The sequence below is a fragment of the Stegostoma tigrinum genome, chromosome 18 (genome assembly GCF_030684315.1).
Source record: "Stegostoma tigrinum isolate sSteTig4 chromosome 18, sSteTig4.hap1, whole genome shotgun sequence".
Classification (NCBI taxonomy): domain Eukaryota; kingdom Metazoa; phylum Chordata; class Chondrichthyes; order Orectolobiformes; family Stegostomatidae; genus Stegostoma; species Stegostoma tigrinum.
This window is the reverse complement of record NC_081371.1, coordinates 44,873,689-44,899,985: the sequence shown is the minus strand read 5'-3', so window position 1 is coordinate 44,899,985 and position 26,297 is coordinate 44,873,689. Positions and strand designations below refer to the sequence as shown.

Sequence of the window (26,297 nt, the reverse complement as noted above, 5' to 3'; positions counted from 1 at the left end):
GAGGCAAGATTGTGAATGGCATGGATAGAGTGGAATGTTTGAGGCTTTTTCCCAGTGTGGAGGGGTCAATTACTAGGGGACACAGGTTCAAGGTGCAAAGTGGTGGGAGGGGAAGCGTAAAGATGTGTGCGAGGCATGCTTTTCACACAAAGGGTAGTTAGTGCCTGGAATGCCTGGCTGTGGTGGGAGCAGATGCAATAGCAGTGTTCAAGAAGCACTTGGACAAATACATGAAGAAAGGGAATAGAGGGACGCAGATCCTGCAAGTGAGGACAGTTTCAGTATGGAGGGGCAAAATGTGGCAGCACAGGCTTAGAGGGCTGAAGGGCCTGTTCCTGTGCTGTACTGACCTTTGGTCTTTGTTCTTTCTTTCACAGAAATATCTGACCCATTGCTGCACATTCCTTTCTCCCACATTTGGCACAATAATGCAATTTCTCATGTCGGCAAAGTTTATAAAGTGTGCTTTTCCTTATTTCTGGTGTGGTTTCCTCTCATTGCGAATCACGCACTATCAGCTACAATTTGTAACCAAACTGGTTTTAATCAACGAAGGTGGTGTTTTCTTTTGCTTTCCTTTGGAGCTTAAACATGTTCATAAACTATTCATAAAATTTTCAATTGGGTTATGCCATATGTTTGAGTCGCTGATAACTATATGCAAACATTGCAATAATAATTCACTATAGAAATTTATAAGTGCAATATGATTCATGTATTCAAAGGCAGTTTAATATTATCCACAAGGCCTGCAAGAAGGTATATTAGGTTTTATGAAATGTTTGCACACATGATTGATGCTATATTCTAAAAATGCTATTATCAAAATTGACAAATTATGTCCATTATCATGTAAAAAATAGTTTTAATTTACTCATTATTGTCTGGCACAACTTCTTCTTTCACTTCTGAACAACATGAGACATCCTCTGCATTCATAAATTTATATTACCAACCCCATTAAATGCTTTGGCAGCCTATGCTTTCAAACAGACATATGGAACAGAATCCAAAGGACAAAAGCACAATAGCACAAACAATTTTGAACAATAAAGTTAATCAAGTAAAAACTTTAAAGTAATTTCTTGAACTTTTGAAATATAATGCACAGATAATGTGTGCCACTCAGTGAGAAAATATCTCAGTGAGCTTATGAGGAGATTTCCACAAGCATTTTTATGCAAAATACTGACTACTTTTAAAAGCAAAGTTAAAAAATTGCAAAAGCCTGTTTAAATTGTCCCAGAAGCTGGCTGACATGAACAGGCTCCTCACATTGCATATAGATTGACTGATAGCATACTAAGAGTTAGATGGATAGGAATTCTAATTACACATATTACCTCTTACTTGGGCATCAGTATTCCGTGATATATACCAATGCACAACTCCAACATTGCACAAGTTTTAATACTTGAAGCTTCAGATTTCTCTATCTATATCTGCTGCATTAAACTGAGGGGGATGATGATATGCTCCTGCTGGATATTTTATATGAGGGAGGGATCATAACATGAAATGCATGGTCTGCTTACCACCTTCCTGCCTGCCCCTGACCCACCTTGAATTTTGTAGGGAGTGGTGAAGGTGTTGGACCACCATTTGATGTGTCAAGGACCTAAAGTGGCCATTTCAGGGCCCCATGTGGGCCTATCATTATTTTACTCTGATAGGGGAGGCCTACTTAAAGTAGGTGCCTGACAGCCTCAACTGCTTGCCTGGTGCCAGATAAACCTTTTCCACTATCCTGGGCCCAATGGAGGAATCCAGCCCAACTGGGCCCACAAAGAATGTCCTACATTTCCTCTTGATCTTTCCCCACTAGAGTCTGAAACCAAGTCACCCGATTCCCACTCAAGCTTGTTGTGGTGATAACAAGGTGTGGAGCTGGATGAACACAGCAGGCCAAGCAACATCTTTGGAGCAGGGAAGCTGACGTTTCGGGCCTAGACCCTTCTGGAGCTGCCTGAAATTTGACTCCTCTTATTCAGGACCAGCTAGTAGCCACCCTTTGAAGCGGATTCTGCTGAAATTACATAACTACCAGCCATCTGGATGCTCGCCAAGAATTAGGGAGCTGAGTAGCAGATTAAAAATCAGGGCCTCAAAGTTTGCTATCTCTGGATTACCCTTGGTGCCAAGTCCCAGAAAGTCGGTGGATAGAAAAGGCTGTAGAGTTTGAGCAGGAGGGAGGGCTTTAGATACCTGAATCACTGCGTTCATTTCTGTACACGATGGGACTTGTACAAGACTGACAGGTTGTGCCTGAATGGAACGGTACTCATGTCCTTGCAAGGTTTTGCTTGTGGAATGATGGAGGTTTAGACTAATTTAGAAAGGGTTTGGGATAGGGAGAGGAGGTACAGTAGGGGGTAATGCACAATCAAGTATCGAGAAAGAAGTGTCCTTTCTAGAGTCTAGAAAGCAGTATCAACATAGTCACGTTACGGCAAAAGGAAGCGTGGCAAGGCTTGATGGCATTTATTTTAGTGCAAGAGGTCTTGCAGGTGGGGAAATTAGTTGAATAATGAATGGGGATGTGATAGCATCACCAACACAGAGACATGGTTGAAGGGGGGACAGCACTGGTGCTGAATATTCGGGATATAGAATCTTTAGGTGAGGCGGGGAGGAGTGTAAAGTAGGAGGTGGTTTCACAATATTGATCAAGATTTTGATTGCACTGCACTTTTATAACTTAAATTTACTCATTACAAACCTTATTGAAACAATGGCAACGTTACCTTTACCTTTTACAGATATAATGTTTGAATTTGACATGCAATTTTGTAAAGAGAGAAAAACATGTTTTAAAAACTTAGGGGGACAATTTATGATTTGATTCCTGTATGTGGGCAGCAGAATCTTGATACTAGTCCTAAAGCTATGCTCTGGGGATTGATAAACGTCACTTACTGGATAATAGCATGTCTACTACATTGACGATGGACACTGATGTTGACTTTATTTGTTACGCATGGATTTCAATGACTAAACAATACAACACATTATACTTTTGCTAATCTCAACATTCTTTTAGAGTGCTTAGTCTCCAAAGGCAAAAGATTTGTTTTTAATCCACCTAATTTATAAAATCAATCAAGACAAAACATTAAATAAAGACCCATTTGACTCTCACATATAAATGCTCGAAGAAGAGCAGGGGAGCTGTCCCATGTTCCAGCCAACATTTTCCCTTAACCAACATCAATGAACAAATTATCTGGTCATGTATTGCATTGGTGTTTACGGCACCTTGCTGTGTGCACATTGGCTGAAACTTATCTACATTACAGAAATGACTACATTTCGAAAGTACTTTACTGGCTGTAAAATACTTTGGGAGTCATGATGAGATTGTGAAAGATGCAATATAAATGACCTGCACTCCTTTCCTTGTATGTTATCTCATACAAGCAACACCCCTCATTTTGTTTTTGCTGAAGTTTTTTTTCCCTAGGGGTTCAAATCGTATACAGAAATTGGTGGAGAAATTCAGCAGCTTGGCAGCATCTGTAGAGAGACAGCACAGTTAATGTCTTGAGTTCAGTGAGAATATTGTCACTGGACTTGAAATCTTAACTCTGTTTTCTCTCCACAGATGCTGTCAGACATGCTGAAATTCTCCAACAATTTCAGTTCTTGTTTCATATGTTCAGCATCTATGTTTTATCTATGGGTTAGAATATCTTTCTATGTTTGGACCTCACTGCCACCAAGTACCTGTACGTTGGATGCAACATGGTTACATACAAAACAGTGATCTTAACGTCAAACTTTTTAAGTACTGAGACAAAACTGACGTTATCAGCTCTGATAAATTAGTTTCTACATCTTCTAGAACAGATGAGAGGCATAGATAGAGTGCGTTGTCAGAGACTTTTTCCCAGGGCAGAAATGACTATTACGAGGGGGTGTAATTAAGCTGATTGGAGGAAGGTATCGGGGAAATGTCAGAGGTAGTTTCTTCATCCAGAGAGTGGTGGGCATGTGGTAGTGGTCAGCAGTGGTAGTGGAGTCAGATACTTTGGAGGCTTTTAAGCAACTGTTGGATAGGCACATGGAGGATAATAAAATGTAGGGTATGCAGGGTCATTTGATCTTAGTAGGATAATACTTCAGCACAACATCATGGGCTGAAGGGCCTGTACTGTTCAATGTTCTACATTCTAAGTTCCAGCTGAACTTTCTGTTCGTTTCCTGTTTCTTGTGCTTTCATGAAAATGTAACAGGAGCAGTTGGATTGGTTAGATATACCAATTTGTCCTTGTTCCTCGTTCACCAGCATCAAACCCTGTCTGCAACCACAGTTCCAGTATTGTAGCCTGATACTTTTCCATTACTCAAACAACATTAATAACTCTATAACAAAGTACGAAAAAGTTGAAAGACATTAAATGGATGATTATTTGAGCATATATAAAGAAGTTATTAATGAATTGATTTGGCGACTTGTTTAGGTTTACTCCAATGAGTACAGAGAGCTGTTGGTGACACTAATGATGGGAAGTGGAGTTGGAAGCTATACTTTGTAATGTTTCTCATTTTGTTTAACCCAAACTGAGTAAAGGTTGACTTCTGAGTTTGGGCATTTCTGGAGGCTTGGGAAAATTCTACCTGTAATGGTCAATCTTTCAAAATGCATATCTAAGACATGTGACTTTCCCTGGGATTTTTCTCTTTTTCGTAGCATTTGGGACCACAGTGTATTTTGTGAGCCATCTTGAAGTTTATTAGGAGTATGGGCTTGGAGACTGGCTGGTTAGAAGGCTTGTGCTGATCATCCAATGTAGTAGTCCAGCTCCCAAAACAATTCTAAGGCCCTTGACACCTTAACCATCCTCCCCATTGCCTGTGCTACTGCCACACCCATTCATACAATTCACCCACCAACTGCCATCCCTCAAATCTCCCAAAACAGTAAAGTGGAAAAAAATTATAGTCCTTTAAGTGTCCATTGTATTTGTAATCAAATACAGAATCATTAAATGCTGTCATTATAGACTCTTAAAATTTTCAATGGTTCATGGGTTAATAGAACGCCTTCTAAATAGGAATGATTAATGGATTTTGAAAACCAGCCAAACGTTCATAATTGTTTCTGTTGTCATAACAGAAACTTCCTGCTATATTGCTTGAAATGGGCAGAACAGAATTGTGTTGTTTTCCTCGCTCCTCCATGTACAGCTTGGTGTAATGTTGTTGGATATCATGAGTTTCTTGCAGGGTACAAGACATGGGCTGCCTGAAGAGTGTTTCAGGTTCTGAAATCATAGCAACCGTGATGCACACTCATCCAAACTTACAGAAACTTTAAACAGATATGAGGAACAAGGCAATGCATGAAAAAAAGAGGAAAGGGAGTCAATGGATCTTTTTGTAACAGACAGGTCAGTACATGCTGGTGTTACTTTAAAAGTAATGTCCTAAATCATCCAAAAATAGCCTTAAACGAGATAAAGTATCTCAAAACATCCTTCTTTTGATACATAACAAGATGCCCTCAAGATGCTGTCTGGTACTTGAATTACTTACTGAACAGCTTCACAACGACAGATACTTTTTGTGAATTACCAATTATCACACCCAAATACTTTTTCTTTTACATCTTTGTCAATGTACACTCATTCATTGAGTATTCAAATTTCTTGTTCCAGTATTATCCAGATTTAAATGCATTTTCCAATCAGTGCCTTTTGAGCAGCTCACATTTAAAGGTACTTGTTCTGAAAGATTGCACTCCTGACTCTTAGATGTAGTCATAATTACTCAATTTAAGGTTAAACTTTACATATTATAAAAGGTATCAAAATCCCAAACTATGGTAAATGTACATTTCTTGAGTATTCTGTGGGCAGCGGCTGAATAGTTGGAAAAAAACACGTGGGACTTGCTGATATCTCCACTGAAGATTCTGAGATACACCCCAGGACCAACAAATCTTTCTCTATATTTGAATTAATTCTGGACATTGGAGCCTGAGATATTACAGTAGATGCAGCAGCAAATCACAGGCCATGATTAAATCAAATTTGACTGGCAGCAGGGAGTAGTGCTGTATTATGTGGGAAGCATTGTTTAGCAAGGCCTTTGACAAAGTCCCTTCTGGCAAGATGAAGTCAAATCAGATCCACAGTGAGCTGGTAAGATGGATACAGAACTGATTTGGTCAAAGAAAATAGAGAGTAGTGCTGGAGTGTTGTTTTTCTGACTAGTAGTCTGTGACTAGTACTGTTCCGCAGGGATCAGTGCTGGGACCCGTTTTGCTTGTAACTTATATAAATGATTTGGAGAAGAATTTACACCTCAAGCCACACTTCCATTTCCTACCTACTATCTCACCCCACCCCCTAGACCTGTCTGTCCTCCCCGGACTGATCTATCCCCTCCCTACCTCCCCACCTATACTCTCCTCTACACCTATCTTCTCTTCTATCCATCTTCGGTCCCCCTCCCCCTCTCTCCCTATTTATTTCTGAACCCTCTCCCCATCCCCCTTTTCTGATGAAGGATCTAGGCCCGAAACGTCAGCTTCTGTGCTCCTAAGGTGCTGCTCGGCCTGCAGTATTCATCCAGCTCCACACTTTGTTATCTAGGTGATCTAATTAGTACATTTACATATGATACTAAGATTGGGGAGGCTGTGGATAGTGAGAAGGTTTGCTAGAGGATACAACAGGCTATCAGTAAACTGGAGACATAGTTGGAGAAATGGACAGATGGAATTTAATCCAGACAATGTGAGGTGATGCATTTTGGAAGGTCTAATACATGAGGGAAGTACACTGTAAATTGCAGAACCCTTAAAATCATTAACTTACAGAGGGATCTCAGCATACAGGTCTATGGTTCCTGGAACTGGCCATACAAATGGATGAGATGATCAAGAAGGCATATATTGTGCTTACCTTCATCAGTCGGGTCATAGCGTATAAAAATTGCAAGTCATGTTGGAGCTGTATGGAAATTTAATTAGGCCACATTTGGAATATTGTGTACAGTTCTGATCGCCACATGTGAAGAACAATGTGAAGGCTTTGGAAAGAAACCAGAAATGGTTTACAAGGATGATATCTGTTTTAGAGGGTGTTAATTATGAGGAAACATTGGACAAACTTGGTTTGTCTTCCCTTGAACATTGAAGGATGAGGGACGAGCTGATATAAGTTTGTAAAATTGTGAGAGGTATAGAATATTAGAGTCTTTTTCCCCAGGGTAGGAATGTCAATTATAAGGGGATGCAGATCATAGAATCCCTATGGCGTGAAAGCAGGCCATTTGGCCCATTGAGTCTACACTGACCATCAATATAGCATCCCCCAGATCCACCCTCTCCTTATCCTTGCATTTCCCATCCTAGACACTACGGGCAATTTAGCATGGCCAATCCAGCTAGCCTACACAGCTTTGGACTGTAGGAGGAAACCCACACAGACATGGGAAGAACAAGCAAACTCCACACAGACAGTCACCTGAGGGTGGAATTGAACCTGGTTCCTGGAGCTGTGAGGCAGCAGAGCCAACCACTGACCCTCTGTGCCACTGTGCCACCCAAGGTTTAAAGTAAAAGTTGGAAAGTTTAAAGGAAACATGAGAGGCAAGTTTTTTTTGTACACACGGTGGTGAATATCTGGTATGCATTGCTAGAAGAGGTGGTAAAAGCAGATACAGTAGTAGTGTTTTAAAGATGTCTTGACAGATACTTGAATAGGCAGGAAATAGAGGGATACAGACTATATCAAGGTAAAGTTTTCTAGTTTAGAAAGGTGTCATGTATTGGTACAGGTGTAGTGGGCCAAACGACTTCTCCTGTGCTGCACCATTCTTTGTTCATTATATGCAAGGTAGAAACCATGGGAAAGACAAAAAGATGCTCCCTCAGGCATAATAACAGAAGGAAAAATTCCTTTCACAATAACCATCAAGTTGTCTGGGATTTGAAAACCAAAGCAACTCAGCCACTTGCAAATAACACAACATGACCTTCCCTCTGTCTTCAGTATTTCAGTTGCTTTATTGTGACAACTGTGCCCAATAAAATCCCCGTACTTTGCTCGATTCCTTTGATTACCATCTTGTCTGTATTTAAAGGTTAATTTATCAACTTTGAGGATTAGATTGTATTTATGTATTGGGATAATATTTTTGCCAAGTCAAAAGCCAGGAGGAAAGAAAACAAGTTCTGTGCCTGGTATTATTCAGCCCAACAACTTAAAAACAAAACCTGAAAGTGATCTTTGGTAGAATCCAGCGGTGGGAGCTCTATCTGTGTGAAACAGAATAGTTAAAATCCATGGAGATCTCTTTTGCTACCATCATTTTTTGCAACATTGTCTCTGGTTGTTTCCAGGTTTGCTACAAACATTGAATCTTTCTATTTTCACATTGTAGAATTGCAAAGAAATCTCAGCAGAAGCTGAAAGTATTTAGTTGGCACTCCGATTAATCGGAAAAAAATGATCTGATGTGTATTAAAACTAGGTAACAGACACTTGGTTTCTCTTGGGTGATTTTGAAATGATTCCACATCTATCCTTGGAGAACATGCAAAACAATTCTTCTAGGAGGCTTTATTTTAATACGATATTGTAAAACAATACTGCACATAGGGATATGATTATATAATGATTATGTTATTGGATGAGTAATCCAGAAACCTGTATCAGTATTCACGCGAAATGAGTTTAAAGCTTACCCCAAATGGGAATTGTAAACTTAATGAAATAAACATACGATTTAAATAAAAGCTATTAACAGTTATAGTAACCGTGAAACTAATACATTATTACAGAAAGAGCTGTCTACTAATTGCCTTTCTCTGGAGGTCTTGTGGCAGAACGGGTAGCATCCCTGGCTTTGGGCTTGAAGCTCACTTCCAGACCTGATGTCTGGGAAGGAGTGTTCACACACAACTAAACTATTTGAGCACAAATGCACTTTCCTTGAACATCGGAGTCCTGGAGTAGAGCTAGAACCGAAAGCCTTCAACTCTCGGGTAAGGGGCTTGCTTTATAGTGAACACAAAACAGAGGGGAAACAGCAAGTTCAGAAAGAGTGCAGAAAGTAGAGAATGAAGAAAACTCCACAGAGGCCAGCTTCCTGTCACCAAATCACTCTTTGTTTACACATAAAGAGTCCTTGACACTAGTTCAACTCCCTCAGAGCCAGCTCTGAGTGAACAGAATTTCTGACACTCCTGTTTACATCTGTCAGACAGAGATTTCTGATTGGACCAGATTAACAGCCCCAACCAGGGAACTCAGATTCTATAAAGTCCAGCTGGATGACCTTGTTACAATTATGCTGAGAGTTTTTATTCTGAGCACAGCATGAGAAAGTTTAATGAGTGCTGACAGCTAAAGTGGCTTTCTTCTAAACGCAGTATCAAAACAGGAGGCAGCGTTGAAAACTTACTCCCCATAATTTGCCACACCCACAACCAAGCTGTTCCAGTACAGGTAAACACCGTCATATACCCAATAATGTGAAAATTACACGGGTATGTTCTGTACACAAAATGTAAAACAAACCCAGCTCAGCCAATGACTGCCCCACCAGTCTACTCTTAATCAACAATAAAGTGACAGGACGGGACATCGACTGAACTATCAAACAGCATTTGCAAAGGAATAGCCTGTTCACCTCTGCTCAATCTCGGTTTCATCAGGGATATGCAACTCCTGATCTCATTGCAGTCTTGGTGCAAACAGTTAAAAAAATGCTGAACTCCAGAGGGGAGAGTGATGGCCCTTGACATTAAGATAATATTTGACTGAGCATGGTATCAAGGAGCTTGAGCAAAACTGGAGTCAATTAGAATAATGGGGAAAACTCCACTGGTTGAAGCAATACGTATCACAAAGGAAAATAGCTGAGGCTATTGGAGTCACTCATCTCAGCTCCAAGACATCTCTGCAGCAGTTCCTCATGGTATTAGGTCCTATTTTTAGTTGTTTCATTAATGATCATCCCTCCATCATGCAGACAGAAGTGGGGATATTTGCTGATGATTACACAATGTACAATTTATGACTTTTCAGATACTGAAGCACCTCATGTCCATATGCAGCGAACAGAGAGTTGTGAGAGCATGGAATGCGTTGCCAGCAGCAGTTGTGGAAGCAAGGTCATTGGGGTCATTTAAGAGACTGCTGGACATGCATATGGTCACAGAAATTTGAGGGTGCATACATGAGGATCAATGGTCAGCACAACATCGTGGGCTGAAGGGCCTGTTCTGTGCTGTACTGTTCTATGTTCTATGTTCGATTACACTTAAAATGGAGTGCAGCGAGTTGGGAGTGTTTTCACTCTGAACACTGCACTGAGACAGTGGGCAGCAAGTTTAGAAACAGTGTGGAGTGGCTTCATTCTGAAAAACAGCGTGAAAAGAGGCAACAAGATTAAAAACAGCACGTAGAGCGTGGAGTAGCTTCTTTCAGCACACAAGAGGACATAATGGGTTGAAGAGACTGGAGTACAGCTTTGTTATGAACAGAGCACCAAGAGAGTGGAGAACAAGGAGTGGCTTCGTTCTGAACCCAGCAGTAAGCAAAGGAGTAACAAATTTATGAAAAAAAAGCACAAAGAGCAGGGAGTGGCTTCCTTTGGAACACAGTGTGGGAGAGGAGGTAGTAAGTTTAAAAAAACTGTCAGTAAGCAGGAGGTCGCTTCAATCTGACCACAATGCCAAGGAGAGGCTGAATGTGAAAAAAAATTCTAAAGTAACATGACAGAAAATAAGTTTATTGAGTGGTGAGAATCTGCTTTTGGTGAGTAAGTCGAAATAATTTAAAACTGACAAAATGTTTCATTTATAAAGAAGAGGCAACTACCTGCATCTCAGGAAGGGACTCTACAAGAAGGAAGTATATTAAAACAAAGTAAAATGCAATAACAAAGTAATAGCTAATGAAAATAAAGTTAACATAAATGAAGTAACGTAAATTTACTTGAACATTTTTGTACTAAGTTTATATTTATTCTAAGGTTAACAAATAGTTTTCAGAGTTCTAGGGTGGCAGGTCAGCGGGAAGAAATAGAGCTTACATCCAGTGCAGCGTGTGAAGTCACAGACTTTATCACATGTCCCACATAAGCAGGAAGTATCACTGGTTAGCCAAGCTTGAGCTCCAGGTTTTGAGAATTGAGTAGCGGCTGGAATCGCTGTTGTGCATTCATGAGGCAGAGGATCACATGTAAAGAACTTGTAGGATGGTGGTCACATTACAGATGAGAAATATACAGGCAGAGATGGAATGAGTGATGACCAAACTGTCTAAGAAAACCAGGCAGGTAGTGCAGGAGCCCCCTGAGTCTATTGTGCTTGCCAATCAGTGTTCCATTTTGGAAACGAGTGAAGGCCATGGTTTCTCAGGGGAATGCAGCCAGAAGTAGGTCCATGGCATCAAGAGTGTCTCGGTTGTACAGGGCAACATTGAAAAAGGATTCCCATAGGCAGGGGATCAAAGACTGGTTTCTGCAGCATGAATCGTGACTTCATGATAGTGTGTTGCCTCCTCAATGCCAGGGACAAAAATCCAGAATGGCTGCAGGATGTCCATATAGGGGACAGGTATCAACCAGAAGCTATGATCTACATTGGTAGTAATGACACTAGAAGCAAGAGGGATGAGATTCTGAAAGCAGAACTCAGGGAGTTAGGAAGGAAGTTGAAAACCAAGAACTCAATACCAATAATTTTAGGATTATTCACAGTGCCACTGGCTAGTGAGCATAGGAACAGGGGAAAACTGATTGAATTAATATGTGGCTAGAGCACTGGCGTAGCGGGGAAGAGCATCAGCTTTCTGCGGCACTGGGAACAGCTGGGACCTCTATAAACTGGAGGGATTACAACTGAACAGGACTCTAAATAATAAGCCTGCAGGGAGATTTGCTAATGTTGTCAGGGTAGGTTAAAATGAGCTTGCTGGGGATGGGATCCTGATGGGTAACTCACTTTGGAACGGAGTGAAGCTAGTGACAGGAAGTCAGAAAGTTCCAAGGGAAACTAGAAGATAGGAGAAACAAAGCTGAGCATCAATACGCCTCAAAGGTGGAAAGATGTCAAAAAGACAAAGTTAAGCACATTCTACTTGATTGCACACAGCATTTGCAACAAAGTAGATGATCTAGTGGCACAAATGTGTAAATAGTAATGATATAATTTTATAGAGGACTGGAGGACAGCTAGTGTAGTATCATTATTCAAGAAGGGTGGTAGGAATAAACCAGATAGGAATAAATGATGGGCCAGAGAGTCTAACATCTCTGGCAGAGAAACTGTTGGATAAATGACTCAGGGGCAGAATTAATCTCCACTTGGAAAGTCATAGATTATCAATGATAGTCAGCATGGCTTTGTTAGGGCAAGACTATGTTTACAAAATTTGAAAATTGAGCTTTTCAAAGAGGTAACATGGTGTGTATATGAGGATAGCGCAGTTGATGGACCTCAGTAGGGCTTTTGACAGATCGTCCATGGCAGACTGGATAAGAAGGTAACAGCCCATGAGATCCATGGCAATTTAGTAAATTGGGTCCAAAATTGGCTTTCTGACAGGATGCAGATGGTCAAAGGGTGTTTTTGTTACCGGAAGCCTGTGTACCACTAGGTTTGGAACTGGGTCCCTTGTTGCTTGTTGCGTACATTAACAATCAAATGTCGGTGGTAATCTCAGTAAGTTTTCAGAAAATTGGGAGTGTGGTAAATAACAAGGAGGAGAACCTTAGACTACAGTAAGAAATAGACAGCTGGTCAGGTGGGCTGAACAGGGGCAACTGGAACATAATCCAGAGAAGTGTGAGGTGATACATTTCAGGAGAATTAGCAAGTAGACATGGAATGTCAGGACCCAAGCAATGGCAAAGGAACCTTGCTATGGTTGTCCATAGATCTTTGAAGGCAGAAGGATGGGTAGGTAAGCAGAGGTTCACCTGCACATCTGCCAATGTGGTATACTGCATCCACTGTACCCGGTGTGGCTTCCTCTACATTGGGGAAACCAAGCGGAGGCTTGGGGACCGCTTTGCAGAACACCTCCGCTCGGTTCGCAATAAACAACTGCACCTCCCAGTCGCAAACCATTTCCACTTCCCCTCCCATTCTTTAGATGACATGTCCATCATGGGCCTCCTGCAGTGCCACAATGATGCCACCCGAAGGTTGCAGGAACAGCAACTCATATTCCGCCTGGGAACCCTGCAGCCCAATGGTATCAATGTGGACTTCACCAGCTTCAAAATCTCCCCTTCCCCCACCACATCCCAAAACCAGCCCAGTTCGTCCCCTCCCCCCACTGCACCACACAACCAGCCCAGCTCTTCCCCTCCACCCACTGCATCCCAAAACCAGTCCAACCTGTCTCTGCCTCCCTAACCTGTTCTTCCTCTCACCCATCCCTTCCTCCCACCCCAAGCCGCACCTCCATCTCCTACCTACTAACCTCATGCCACCTCCTTGACCTGTCCGTCTTCCCTGGACTGACCTATCCCCTCCCAACCTCCCCACCTATACTCTCCTCTCCACCTATCTTCTTTTCTCTCCATCTTCGGTCCGCCTCCACCTCTCTCCCTATTTATTCCAGAACCCTCACCCCATCCCCCTCTCTGATGAAGGGTCTAGGCCCAAAACGTCAGCTTTTGTGCTCCTGAGATGCTGCTGGGCCTGCTGTGTTCATCCAGCCTCAAATTTTATTATCTTGGATTCCCCAGCATCTGCAGTTCCCATTATCACAGGATGGGTAGGTAAGGTGGTCAAGAAGGAATATGGGATTTTTGCCTTTATTAGTCAAGGTACTGAATACAAGAGCATGGATTACGATGGATCTTACATAACCTTGGGTCACAGCTGGAGTACTGTGTGCAGTTCTGGTTACCACACTATAGGAAGAATGTGATTGCCTGAGAGAGGGTGCAGAGGGGATACACCAGGATGTTGCCTGGTCTGGGATTGGAGCTATGAAGAAAGACTGGACAGGCTAGGTTTGCTTTTCCAAGAGCAGAGTAGGCTGAAAAGGGTTTCAGATGTATAACATTCTAACGGGCATAAACAGGGTAGTTCGGGAGAAACATTTTTCCCTTAGTTGGATGTTCAATTACCAGGGATTAAAGTTTTTAAGATAGGGAGCAGCAGGCTTAGTGGGGATTGAGGAAAGTCTTTTTTACTCAGAGGGCTGTGGGTATCTGGAACTCATTGCTTGCAGGGGTGGTAGAGGCAAGAACCCTCAAAATATTTAAGAACTATTTAGATGAACACTTGGGATCGGAACAAGTGGGATTGGAATACATGGATGTTTGCTGACTGGTGCAGACATGATGGGCCAAGGGGCGCCTTCTGTGCTAAAAATGCTCTGACACAAAGACTCCTTTCAGCACCAAGGTCCGCTTGGGGGTTTCTGCCATTGATTACGGCCCCTAAATGGTCAGTTAACAGCTACTTAATTTGATTTGAAGATAATAAAATGTGAGGCTGGATGAACACAGCAGGCCAAGCAGCATCTCAGGAGCACAAAAGCTGACGTTCCGGGCCGAGACCCTTCCTCTCTGATGAAGGGTCTAGGCCCGAAACGTCAGCTTTTGTGCTCCTGAGATGCTGCTTGGCCTGCTGTGTTCATCCAGCCTCACATTTTATTATCGTGGATTCTCCGGCATCTGCAGTTCCCATTATCTCTGATACTTAATTTGATTTGATTTGATTTATTGTAGTCATGTGTACCGGAGTTCAGTGAATAGCTTTGGTTGCATTTACACAGGCAGATCACAGTTAGCAAACAGATCATACGATGCTTACACAGAGTGAGGCATACAGATTACACTGCACAGGTGGTGAAAAGAAAACATTATTAGTAATTTTTACAGACTTGGAATTTAGATTTAAAAGTGTGGAACGGTTATAAGAAATGTTAGGATAGGATCTGCAATAGGGAGTTTGCAAGGTATCACCTGGCGTCGGCCCCATCTTGATTAAGCTTATCACCTCCCCAATTACCTGCCTTCACAGTGGCCAAGAAAGGTGGCTGGTTTCCCAACTGGTTAACCAGTGTGAGCAGCCTGTTGTGTTATGGGGAGACCTCCAATTACCTAGTCTGGTGTCAATTGAAAGTACAGATGGGAGGCAAGGAACTGATGTCTGAAAGCCCTAGCCTTTGACACCCCACAACCACCACCTTACAAGAAGATCAAATGAACATTATCTTCGCAGAATTGGATCCCATGATAATCCTTTAGGATTCGGAAGCTGTGGGCTTCTAACTGGTTGGTAGTTTCTAGCGAGTTGGGATGACACTGTCAAGGCACGCCATAGGCTGAGAAACTTGCTGGTTCAGTTTTGCCTCTGATGGAGGTGACATGTTAGTCACAATCTAACACACCTGACTGGACACTTTGTTGGAGAAAAGGGAAAATACAGCCATGGAGAAGATATTTCCACTCCTGGACAAGGCCAGATCCAGCATCCTTCAAAACAAGATGGACAGGAGAAATGCCTTTACCAGCAGATTAGAGTGTAGATTCCAACAAGTGCTGTTGGGTGAGTCAAATAGCAAAGATGCATGTAAGGGGAAACTAGAGAAACACATGATGGAAAAATGAATAAAACTCTCATAGAAACAAATCATAGAGTCCCTACAGTGTGGAAACAGGTCCTTCAGTTGAACAAGTCCCCACTGACCCACAGAACATCCCACCCAGACCCCTATAACCCATTTAACCTACACATCCCTGAACACTATGCACAATTTAGCACGACCAATCCACCTAGCCTGCACATCTTTGGGCTGTGAGAGGAAACTGGAGTACTTGCACGCAGACTCAGGGAGAACGTGCAAGCTGCACACAGACAGCCACCTGAAGGTGGATTCGAACCTGGGTCTCTGTGGCTGTGAGGCAGCAGTACTAATCACTGAGCCATTGTGCTACCCTTGTGTTATTAAGGTTAGATGAAGGAGGATGAGAGGAGATGTATGTGAATCTGTTGAGCTGAATTGCTGGTGTTTGAGCTATAAATTGTTTGCAATACAGCGTACACAAAGGCTGTTGTCAGGAGACCCATTGATCATTTTTGATTCTTCTCATTGTAGGTTTCAGCCTATCCAAAGCAAAAAATTCATCTAAAGTGGATATAGAAAGACTTTTTTGACATTGTGCAGTGTTGTAATATTAAATTGTCAGGTAATTTCATACATTTTTACGTTAATTGAAGTCTGTAAAAACGACTAATAATGTTCTCTAAAAATCCCACTCATCCATGCTGACCTGATATCCTAAATTAATTTAGTCCAGTTTGCCAGCATTTGGCCCATTTCCCCCTAAACCTTTCCAACTCGTATACCTGTCCAGATGCCTTTTAAATGTTGTAATTGTACCTGTCACCACCACTTCTTCTGGCAGCTGATTCCATACACCACCCTCTGCATGAAAAACTTGCCCCATGAGTCCCTTTTAAATCATTCCCCGCTCACCTTAAACTTATTCCTCTAGTTTTGGACTCCACCACCCTGGGGAAAAGATCTTGTCTATTCAACCTATCTATGTCCCTCATGATTTTATAAACATCTAAGGTCACCCTTCAGCCTCTGACACCCCAGGGAAAATAGCCCCAGCCTTTTCAGCCTCTCCCTTTAGCTTAAACACTCCTATCCTGGCAACATCCTTATAAATCTTTTCTGAACTCTTTCAATTTCATAACATCCTTCCTATAGTATGGAGACCAGAACTGATTGCACACAATATTGCAAAAGTGGCCTAATCAATGTCCTGTACAGCCACAACATGATATCTCAACTCTTATACTCAATGCACTGAGCAACAAAGGCAAGTATACCAAATGCCTACTTCACTATCCTGTCTACCGAGGGCTCCACTTTCAAGGAATTATGAACCTGCACTCCAAGTCTCTTTGTTCAGCAGCACTCCCTAGTACCGTGCCATTAAGTGTACAAGTCCTGCCCTGACTTGTCTTTCCAAAATGCAGCACCTCACATTTATCTAAATTAAACTCCATCTGCTACTCCTTGGCCTATTGGCCCATTTGACCAAGGTCCTGTTGTACTCTGGAAGTAATCTTCTTTGCTGTCCACTACACCTCCAATTTTGGTGTTATCTGCAAACTTACTACCCATACCTCCTATGTTCACATCGAAATCATTTATATAAATGATGAAAAACAGTGGATCCAGCACTGATCTTCGGGTCACACCGCTGGTCACAGGCCTTCATTCTGAAAACCAACCCTCCATCACCACCCTGTGTCTTCTACCTTTGAGCCAGTTCTGTATCCAAATAATTAGTTCTCCTGGTATTCCATGTGATCTAACCTTGCTAACCAGTCTTGTTGAATGCCTTGCTGAAGTCCATATAGTCCACTACTCTGCCTTCATCAATCCTCTTTGTTACTTCTTCAAAAAACTCAAATCAAGTTAGTGAGCCATGATTCCATAGGCACAAAGACATGTTAGCTATCCCTAATCAGTCTTTGCCTTTACAAAGTTCATGTAAATCCTGTCCCTCAGGATGCCCTCTAACAACATGCCCACCACTGATGTCAGGTTCACCAGTCTATACTTCCCTGGCTTTTCCGTATCACCTTTCCTAAATAGTGGTACCACATTAGCCAACTTCCAGTCCTTCAGCACCTGTCCTGTGGCTATTGATGATACAAATATCTCAGCAAAGGGCCCAGCAATCTCTTCCCTAGCTTCTCACAGAGCTCTAGGGTACACCTGATCAGGTCCTGGGGATTTATCCACCTTTATGTGCTTTAACACCTCCAGTCCCTCCTCCTCTGCAATATGGAAATTTTTCAAGAGGTTGCTTTTTTACTTCCCACGTTCTCTTGCTTCTAAATCCTTCTCCGCAGTAAACACTGATGCAAAATACCAGTTTACTATTGCCCCCATCTCCTGCAGGTCCATTCATTGGTAGTCTTGCTGATCTTTAAGGGGGTCTGTTCTCTCCCTGATTACTCTTTTGTCCTTAATGTATTTGTAGAATCCCTTCAGATTCTCCTTAACCCTATTTGCCAAAGCTATCGCATGTCCTCTTCTTGCCCTCCTGATTTCCCTCTTTAAGTATACTCCTACTACCTCTTCTAGGAATTCACTTGATCCCTGCTGTCTATACCTGGCATATGCTTCCTTCTTTCTCTTGAACAAAACCTCAATTTCTCTAATGATCCAACATTCTCCACACCTACAATCCTCGCCCTTCACCTGAACAGGAACATACTGTCTCTGGACTCTCATTATTTCATTTTTGAAGGCTTCCCATTTTCCAGTCATCCCTTCACCTGTGAATATGCACCCTCAATCAACTTTTGAAAGTTCTACCTTAGAACAGTCAAAATCGGCCGACCTCCAATTTATGGCTCTTACCTTTTAGATCCAGCCTATCCTTTTCCACCACTACTTTAAAGCTAATAGAATTATGGTTTCTGGCCCCAAAATGCTCCCCCTCTAACAACTCAGCTACCTGCCCTGACTTAGTTTTCAAGTGTAGGTCAATTTTTGCTTCTTCCCCAGTAGGTATAAAGTGATCAGGTTTTTTTTAAGCTAGCATACATAATGGAGATAATAATGTATAACTGTGTGGTCCGAACATTAATGGTTTACCATATGAATATCTGAGCCTGGCATATCAGGATGTCTTATGTGAAATCACATCAAATGTGATTTCAGAAGGACAGACACATAGGACCCAAAGCATTAAAGCTGTTTCCCTCTCCATAGATGCTGCCAGACTTACTGAGGTTCTCCAGCACTTTCTGTTTTATTTCAGACAGCCGATTTGACCTGTTGACTTTGAATTAGGCGATCTTATATGGGACAGTGGTAATAGTGTTACAATTAGTCTCAGTATCCAGTAACTGACCTTTGTGGCACGGATCCCAACGTGTTTCATGCCGTGGGAAAAAGCACAGTGTTATACAAAGCACAAAACTTTATACAGAAGTTGAATTCATCTCTTTTAGTGCGGCACTCTGCATCTGTTCCAGTCTGGGTACCTGGGGAGGTATGACTCAAGACTGTGGACTCTGAAATCAGATTTATCAGACATGTTTTGGAAAGGAGTAATTTTTATCATTACACAAACTCTTCTAATACTTTTAAAAAGAATATTAACAGCCATGGATGATTCTGGACAAAGGAATGGCTGTGTAAACCATTACTATGTGGTATAACTGAAATGCTGACAGGGGTCTTGTGGTACAGTGGGGAACTCCCTTCCTCTGGGCTCAAAGCTCCAGGTTCAACTCCCATATCAGGACTCGCCCGTCCATGGAAGGCATGATGTGGTACAATGGGCTGTTAATCGGCCAGGGATTCCTTCCACCATTCCCAAAAAAGAAAATAAATGTATGCAAACAAATGCTGAAAATATTCTATAACACTTTCCTTACCTGGTTAAGGTTCAGTGTTCTGCTTACTCCCAGATATCTAATTTGTGAAGCGTATTTGCAACTGACACAGAAAGCCATATCAATACGTTCTCCTCACTGGCGCTTTAAACCTACTCATGATTCTAGTTTTACATACTAAATTTAAAATGCACATAGACGTATGAATGTGTTACATATTTTATGAATCAGCACCGGCGTCTGCTGATGAGGCTTGGATAGTAAAGAAAATATTCATTTTGCATTAAATAACATTCAAAGCAAATATTTAATGGTGAATTGCGTAACAGGTGAACTTACTTGGCAAAATAGTTTTATATCTATTCTTAGCTCCATGACAAGGAATATTCAGCTCTTTGGGATTCACAAAATTCATGGGAATTTCCTGTTATTTGAAGGAAATAAGAAACACAAGCATTAGAAATTCCAATGTACTTAGAGCACTGCATACCACATTGCAGAAACACACAGCTGTTGTCAGGTAAAAGAATTCCACTATATATGTTTTGGTTAAACCTGAGCATTAGTTGCAACAAAATACGGAATCCGTGCTCATAACATTCTTTCCTTTCTAATCCCACATACTAATCTGATCCTCCAGACAGGGAGTGCTGGGTGAAATTTTTCCGGGTTGAAGCTCCTGGAGGCTCTGAGCGATGTAGATCTTACCGAGAATTAGGAACACTCCTGACGGCAATGTGCAGTTTATTTCATTAGCTACATAGTGAGATTAATTATACGATTAACAGTTAGCTTCAGGGCAGCTTTCCTACTTTATTCCTCACATCTTGTCCCAAAACCCGTCGTATCAGGACATTTGATTTGCACGGATGGTACAAAATCAAAAATATAGGAATAAGATTTTGTGATCCATGCAATCAAACATTCAAACCATGAAGAAGTGGAGAATGCACAGGAGATTCATCATAATGCAAGTATAATGGTACACAGGCATTAATAAAGATGGTTTGAAACAATAAAGAGCTTTATTAAATCTTCTGTTTTGTAATCAAGGACGGCTTATGACAGGCTATCAACAATGCTTGAGGAACAGGCATAAGATTCTCCTTAATATTGATAAATAGTCACTAAGAAATGTATTTATATACCTCAGTGCCTAGTGTTTTTGTACAATGTCCATGTTTCCTCCACACACATAAAAACGTCAAACATAAGACTGAGGTAAAGAGTAGCTCTACAGCATTTATCAAACAAAGGTAACAACTCTAAAATATTATGATACTGACTGGAATACTTAGCTTCCAGTAAACAAAATGTAAACAAAAAATTGTATTGAAGATCCTTTCTAGTCCAAATTGCATCTTAGACAATTAGTTCTTGACATATCCCATAGAATTTACATGATTAAACTGAGGTACAAACTTTACTGTATAGAGTGCTATACCATGAATTCAGCTTGAAGGGATTGGGTGCTTGCTACACATTCCCTTAGTTGCAACCTCGTGAGCACCCGGCTAGCAGTCTGCAGATACTCCAGAAATATTTTGTCACGGGGTGTTGGAGCAATTTTGAGTGATTCAACATTTCCCAAGGTACTCATATCCAAGGTAAGCGATACGTTTGAGCCTCTCCTATGAATTAAAGAATATTTGAAAATGTTTATTAGAACACATTTCTTTTCTGGAGCATTTTCCTTAGGGCTTCTCCATAATTATATTATGATGTGGAGATGTCAACGTTGGACTAGGGTGCACAAGGGCAGAAATCACACAACCCAGTTTATAGTCCAACAGGTTTATTTGAAAACAAGCTTTCTGAGCTTCGTTCCTTCTTCAGGTGTTAGTTTATATCATATTATTCAACAGTCAAAGATGGTCAATGTTCTGTGAGGAATCTGCCAATTAGCACTTAGGTTGTTTTTTGCAAATCACCCATTTTCAGCAGATAGAGGAAAATAGCCCACTTGCTCCCATAGTATAACAGACATCTGTCAAAACGAAAGGAATTTCCAGTACCCTTTACCCTACATTTTATGTCTTTTCATTAATGCACATAAAACACTTAGGTAATACGGCAGTTAAGTGCAGTGCCCAAAAATGCCTACTACAAAATGTTATGATGCACTCACTGTATCAGTTTTCTGTAACTTTAATGGTAGTTTCAGGAATTTGCACCATTTTATTAGGTAAACATTATATGCAGCTAATGTTTTTGAGGCCATTTTTTCAATTGGAGTACTCAACAATTTACTTAATTTACTGAAATAAAATGTGAGGATTACAATCTACACTAATGTATAATTCATTCAGTCCACATAAGCTGAAAAGCACAGGAGTGGTGACATTACTTTATTAGACATACACAATAAGCTTCGTAGGATCTAATCCATGATGAGACACCTGTGTAGCACAATGACTTACACTGACAAAGACAAATTGTGTTTATATTATGCAACTAATTGAAATTTTTACCCAGTGATTTTTGGATCAATTGTCAAGATCAACGATCTTAGAAATTTAGTCTGTTATCTTCAATATTTCTCTCCACTCCAAAGTATTTCAGCATATTTTATATCATTTAAATCCACATTCATCCTTACTGCAATTCTCTAATTGAATCTCCTAGTCTAGATTCCATCCTTGTCTCAGCAGTTAAACAATCCTAACTGAAGTCACTAATGGGATCTGCTGTGAATGATTCAGTTTGCATTATTGCTCTTCATCCTTCCTGAGCTTTCTGTAGTCTTTGATATGGTTGATATTCTATCCTTTCTTCAATAGCCCTTTTCCATTGTCCAGCACAACATAACTCAATTAGTTTGAGTCTTACCTATTCAAATACAAATACAACCAGTGAATCTCAAACATAACCTCCCTTCTCACTCATATCATTTCTTCCAGAAATCCGCCAGGATCTAATCTAATATCCCTTCTCCTCCTCATTAATTAACACTATCTCCAGATGTAGGATTAACTTCCATATTCACAGTTTGACCACACCACTACCAATCTTGACAGCTCTGTACTTGTCTGATAGTCATAAGGGCTGAATTTTTCATCCCAACACTGAGAAAAACCCATGTTTGGGGGACCAAGTATGAGACATTAGTGCTAACAGCTTTGCACTTATCTCCCATTGCCTGACATTTTCTGCAAGTCTGGAAATATGATGGATCGCAAAACAACACACAAAGTGGACTCTCTATCTAACTGCCTGTCCCAAATATAATTTTTGTAGAGAGGGATGGGTTGCTGAAGGCTGTGTAAACCATTTCAGGAAAGTAAGTTCCTGCACCTTAGAGGAAGGCAGCAATAAGGAACTTATTGGCAGAAAAGTTTCAAAACTATTGCCAACTTCCACTATTATATTTGTTGGTGTTTGAAAAATTCAGCATTTTCATAACGCAGTGATTAGTCATGAGGCCCTAACCTTAAAAGGTAGGTGTCTAGATTGACTGGCACTATAATTAATAATTAATAATTAATTTAAGGCTCCTTTGTCAATTAGATGGAGAATCAATAAACCATATATTAATACTGACAATTCCTTGAAATGCTTTCCTAAAACAAAATCAAACATGAAAAAATCGATTTGAGGTTTATCGCTTTTTACAAGCTCATAAAACTGTCAAACACAGACATTGAATTCTCAATTAAGCTACTTAACATCTATAAGCTACGTAACATCTCTTAATTTAGTCCAAACAAACAGATGTTGACACACTATTTCAAAGAAAAATAAACCTAATATAAGCTTAGAAAACTGACAACTAAACAAAGCTAGCAGTTCCCTTTGCAGTGATATAAGAATTACCCACAGCTCTGAATCCATTATTGAGCCTTGGAGCTCATTCAGCACTCATAATAGGGCCATCTGGGAAAGCAAATTACTTATCATCTATTCAATTTGTTTTGTTGATACAAACGCTCAATGAATGACTAGAACTAGGCCAATGACCCAGTAAATGGAGGTGCGTTTTGTACTAACAAATCTTAGCATTTGTTCATTGATATTGCTACCGCAGCCCTGCCCTAGGAGGCAGTAGCCCAACTCCAGTCTTACCCAACTCATAAAGACCAAAATTCTGGCTGATTAGACTGTATTTCATAGAATCCTTACAGTGTGGAAATAGGCCCTTCGGCCCAACAAGTCCATACCTGCCATTGGAGCATCCCACCCAGACCCATCCCCTATAACCCACACATCCCTGAACACTATGTGCAATTTAGCATGGCCAATCCATCTAGCGTGTACATCTTTGGATTGTGGAAGGAAACCAGAGCACCCGGAGGAAGCCCATGCAGACATGAAGAGAATATGCAAACTGCATACAGACAGTCACCTGAGGATAGAATTGAACCCAGGTCCCTGGCACTATGAGGCTGCAGTGCTAACCACTGAGCCACCATGCCCACCTATGTCTGACTTTGAGAACTGATTGATGTTTGATTTTTGGAACGTAACATCAGGAAATGGCCCAACTCAAATTTCACAAATTGAAGATGAAGATTCAACGCCTATCCTAGGTTGGGGTGCATTTTAACTTGAGCTGATTAGCAAGTAGAGACATTGCATTCAGTCTCTGCCACAATTTTTGTGCCCTTGCCATTGACTGAATCCCCCTTTCCAGATACTAGTATGTTTTCAAATACAGAATTTTAATCCACTCTGATCTAAATGTGCACATCCTTATCTCACCAATGCAAAGCCTACCTATTTCTAACTCATTAAAATTGCCTGTTTCTACCCAGTCTCAGCCTGGGAGTGCTCAATCCCAATCATCTGTCACTTTCAAGAATCAATTACTTCAACTCTCCCCAGAATGCTTCCTAGAAGCTCTGCTGCTTTATCGCATCTCATGTCTCACATTGACATCATGCCATCCTTACTGACCCATATTTGCTCTTGATCCTCCAAAGGCACAAAATCAAAGCTCTTGTCCATGCAATGAAATGACACAATGTCCTCACCTCATCTGAACAAGAAACCCTCTCCTATAACCTCTGGAACCATACGTGGGTAGTGCTGACCAGCTTGTTTATTAGCCAATTTCCTAGCCTCTTAAAGAGGGACTCAAGTGCACTTTGATCAAATGTAGTAATCTTCACATCTTTGCCATCTGCAAACTTGCTTATTGACACAAAACATTACGTACATTTCACCCACTGCAGTTCGATCATTCATGGGCTTCAGAAGCAAAAGGAAACTTGAAGAAAATGTCAAAAAAAGCAAAAGCTGTTAAGTTGCTATGAAAAAAAAACAGATACTGTAGATGTCCATGATCTACTGTACAGTATTAACTGACTAGAACACGTTGAATATTCATGTGTTGTTTGTCATATTGTTGAGTGGAGTACATGCACCTGGTTGTTCATTATTGTTACAGTCATCACATTCTACTCAAGAGCGTTATGGCAAGCGCATGTGAGACAAATATTATTAACACAACTTTCAAAACGTATTTTTATTGTCTTTTATCTTCTCCTGTTTGCTTTTTATGTTAAATCCTTGCACAGCTGTAACCTATCCAATTGACTACTATAATAAAATGTGCTCATCTTTCATGAGTTTGAGAGATTTTCCAAAAATGCAAACCCTGAGAACAGTGGATCTTTATCTTAGTTACAAAAATTGCTATTAACCTCAAGTTAATACATACTGTATGAGCTAACATAATCAAAAATGCACTTTTACAGTAACAAGCTGCAACCTAATTATGGGCAGTTAACGTGCGCTTACAGGTGAAGCAGTAAAAATTGCTTTTTGTCTTGTTGGTGCATTAAAATTCTTGATACATCCATCTGCAGAAGTGGATTAGGCCGCTGGTGAAGGAAATGCTGAGCCTGGCTTTAAAGATGCCCATCATCATCACAGTTTGAAATGGGTGGCGTATTGCAAATTGAGTCAAAGCTATAATTGTATGACAATGTGCCTGAAATGTTAGTTTTATGTAATCAGTATAAGAGGAGTAGTCTTTACAAAATTAGATTAATGGAGTATTTACATCAAAAAGGAAGCTCCACCTGCCCATCACATTGGACCACCTGACTACTCAGGCCATAAATCAGGGATTAGGTCACAGCCCAGTTTTTGTAAATTACTAAAATTGTGCTGTTGTTCATTGCAGTGTAATGCTATCTTATCTGACGATGGCTTTAAATTGTTTATTTAAGCACTGTCATTTCTTTAAATACTCTCTGCAATGTTTGTTCAGAGCACTCTAAATGTGGAACGCCCATGGTCCTGGTCCTCGGCCTTCAATTCATTTGTTGGGCTGGGATTTGACTGGATTGGACGTTTGCCTTTTGAGAATCATTGCGTTCTAACCTTGTGCACTCAGATTAGGGAGTTGCTTCCTCTTTGTGCATCAAATCCCTGTCCTCCATGCGCTGCTCCACTGGCACTTCAGTTTGATCTGCTGAGTTAAATGAAGTGACAAGTGTGCAGATGGAAGGAAGACATTAATTAAGTGGAAGATCATCTCTGGCCATGGAGTGGGATGAAGGGTTTGGGTTACATCTCAAAGAGGTGACTTTCTGCCACTGCAAAAACAAACACGCCATTCCCAGTGGATCTCAGGCAAAAAAATTTGTTCCAAACATTAAAAGCACATTATGATTACCTAAGCCATGGAAAAAAGAGAAGCTAACTTGTGTTTCTTTCCTGCAATTAATTCTTGCAATATAGCTCAAATTTAAATAAATACTAGTTTGGGCTGGAGCATGTTACAATGTAGGAAGACCATTGAGAAGTTGTATGCGGTATCAGTTCGACCTAGAATCTTCCAAATTTGGCATCAATTTAAATCTGAATAGAGAATTCAGTTAATCAGACTTTCACACTACAAATTGTTTGCAATACCTCTGCAGATCAGTCAGGCAAATCGTTAAAAGGGGTACTGTGATTGGTCAGATTGGCGTGTTGTCTCAAAACTGAAAGC

The 26,297-nt window shown here is 40.9% G+C and overlaps 1 protein-coding gene across 6 annotated transcripts in view; it reads right to left on the bottom strand.

Moving 5' to 3' along the window:
• LOC125460908 (receptor-type tyrosine-protein phosphatase R-like) overlaps positions 1-26,297 on the bottom strand; it is a 200,263-nt gene that overhangs the window by 56,527 nt on the left and 117,439 nt on the right. For all 6 annotated transcript variants that reach the window (XM_059652486.1, XM_048549121.2, XM_048549117.2 and 3 more), the window contains 2 exons: positions 20,802-20,988; positions 19,697-19,781 (listed from right to left, as the gene is read on the bottom strand). In XM_059652486.1, coding sequence (XP_059508469.1) covers positions 19,697-19,781; positions 20,802-20,988 — 272 coding nt within the window. The remainder of the gene's footprint in view (positions 1-19,696; positions 19,782-20,801; positions 20,989-26,297) is intronic.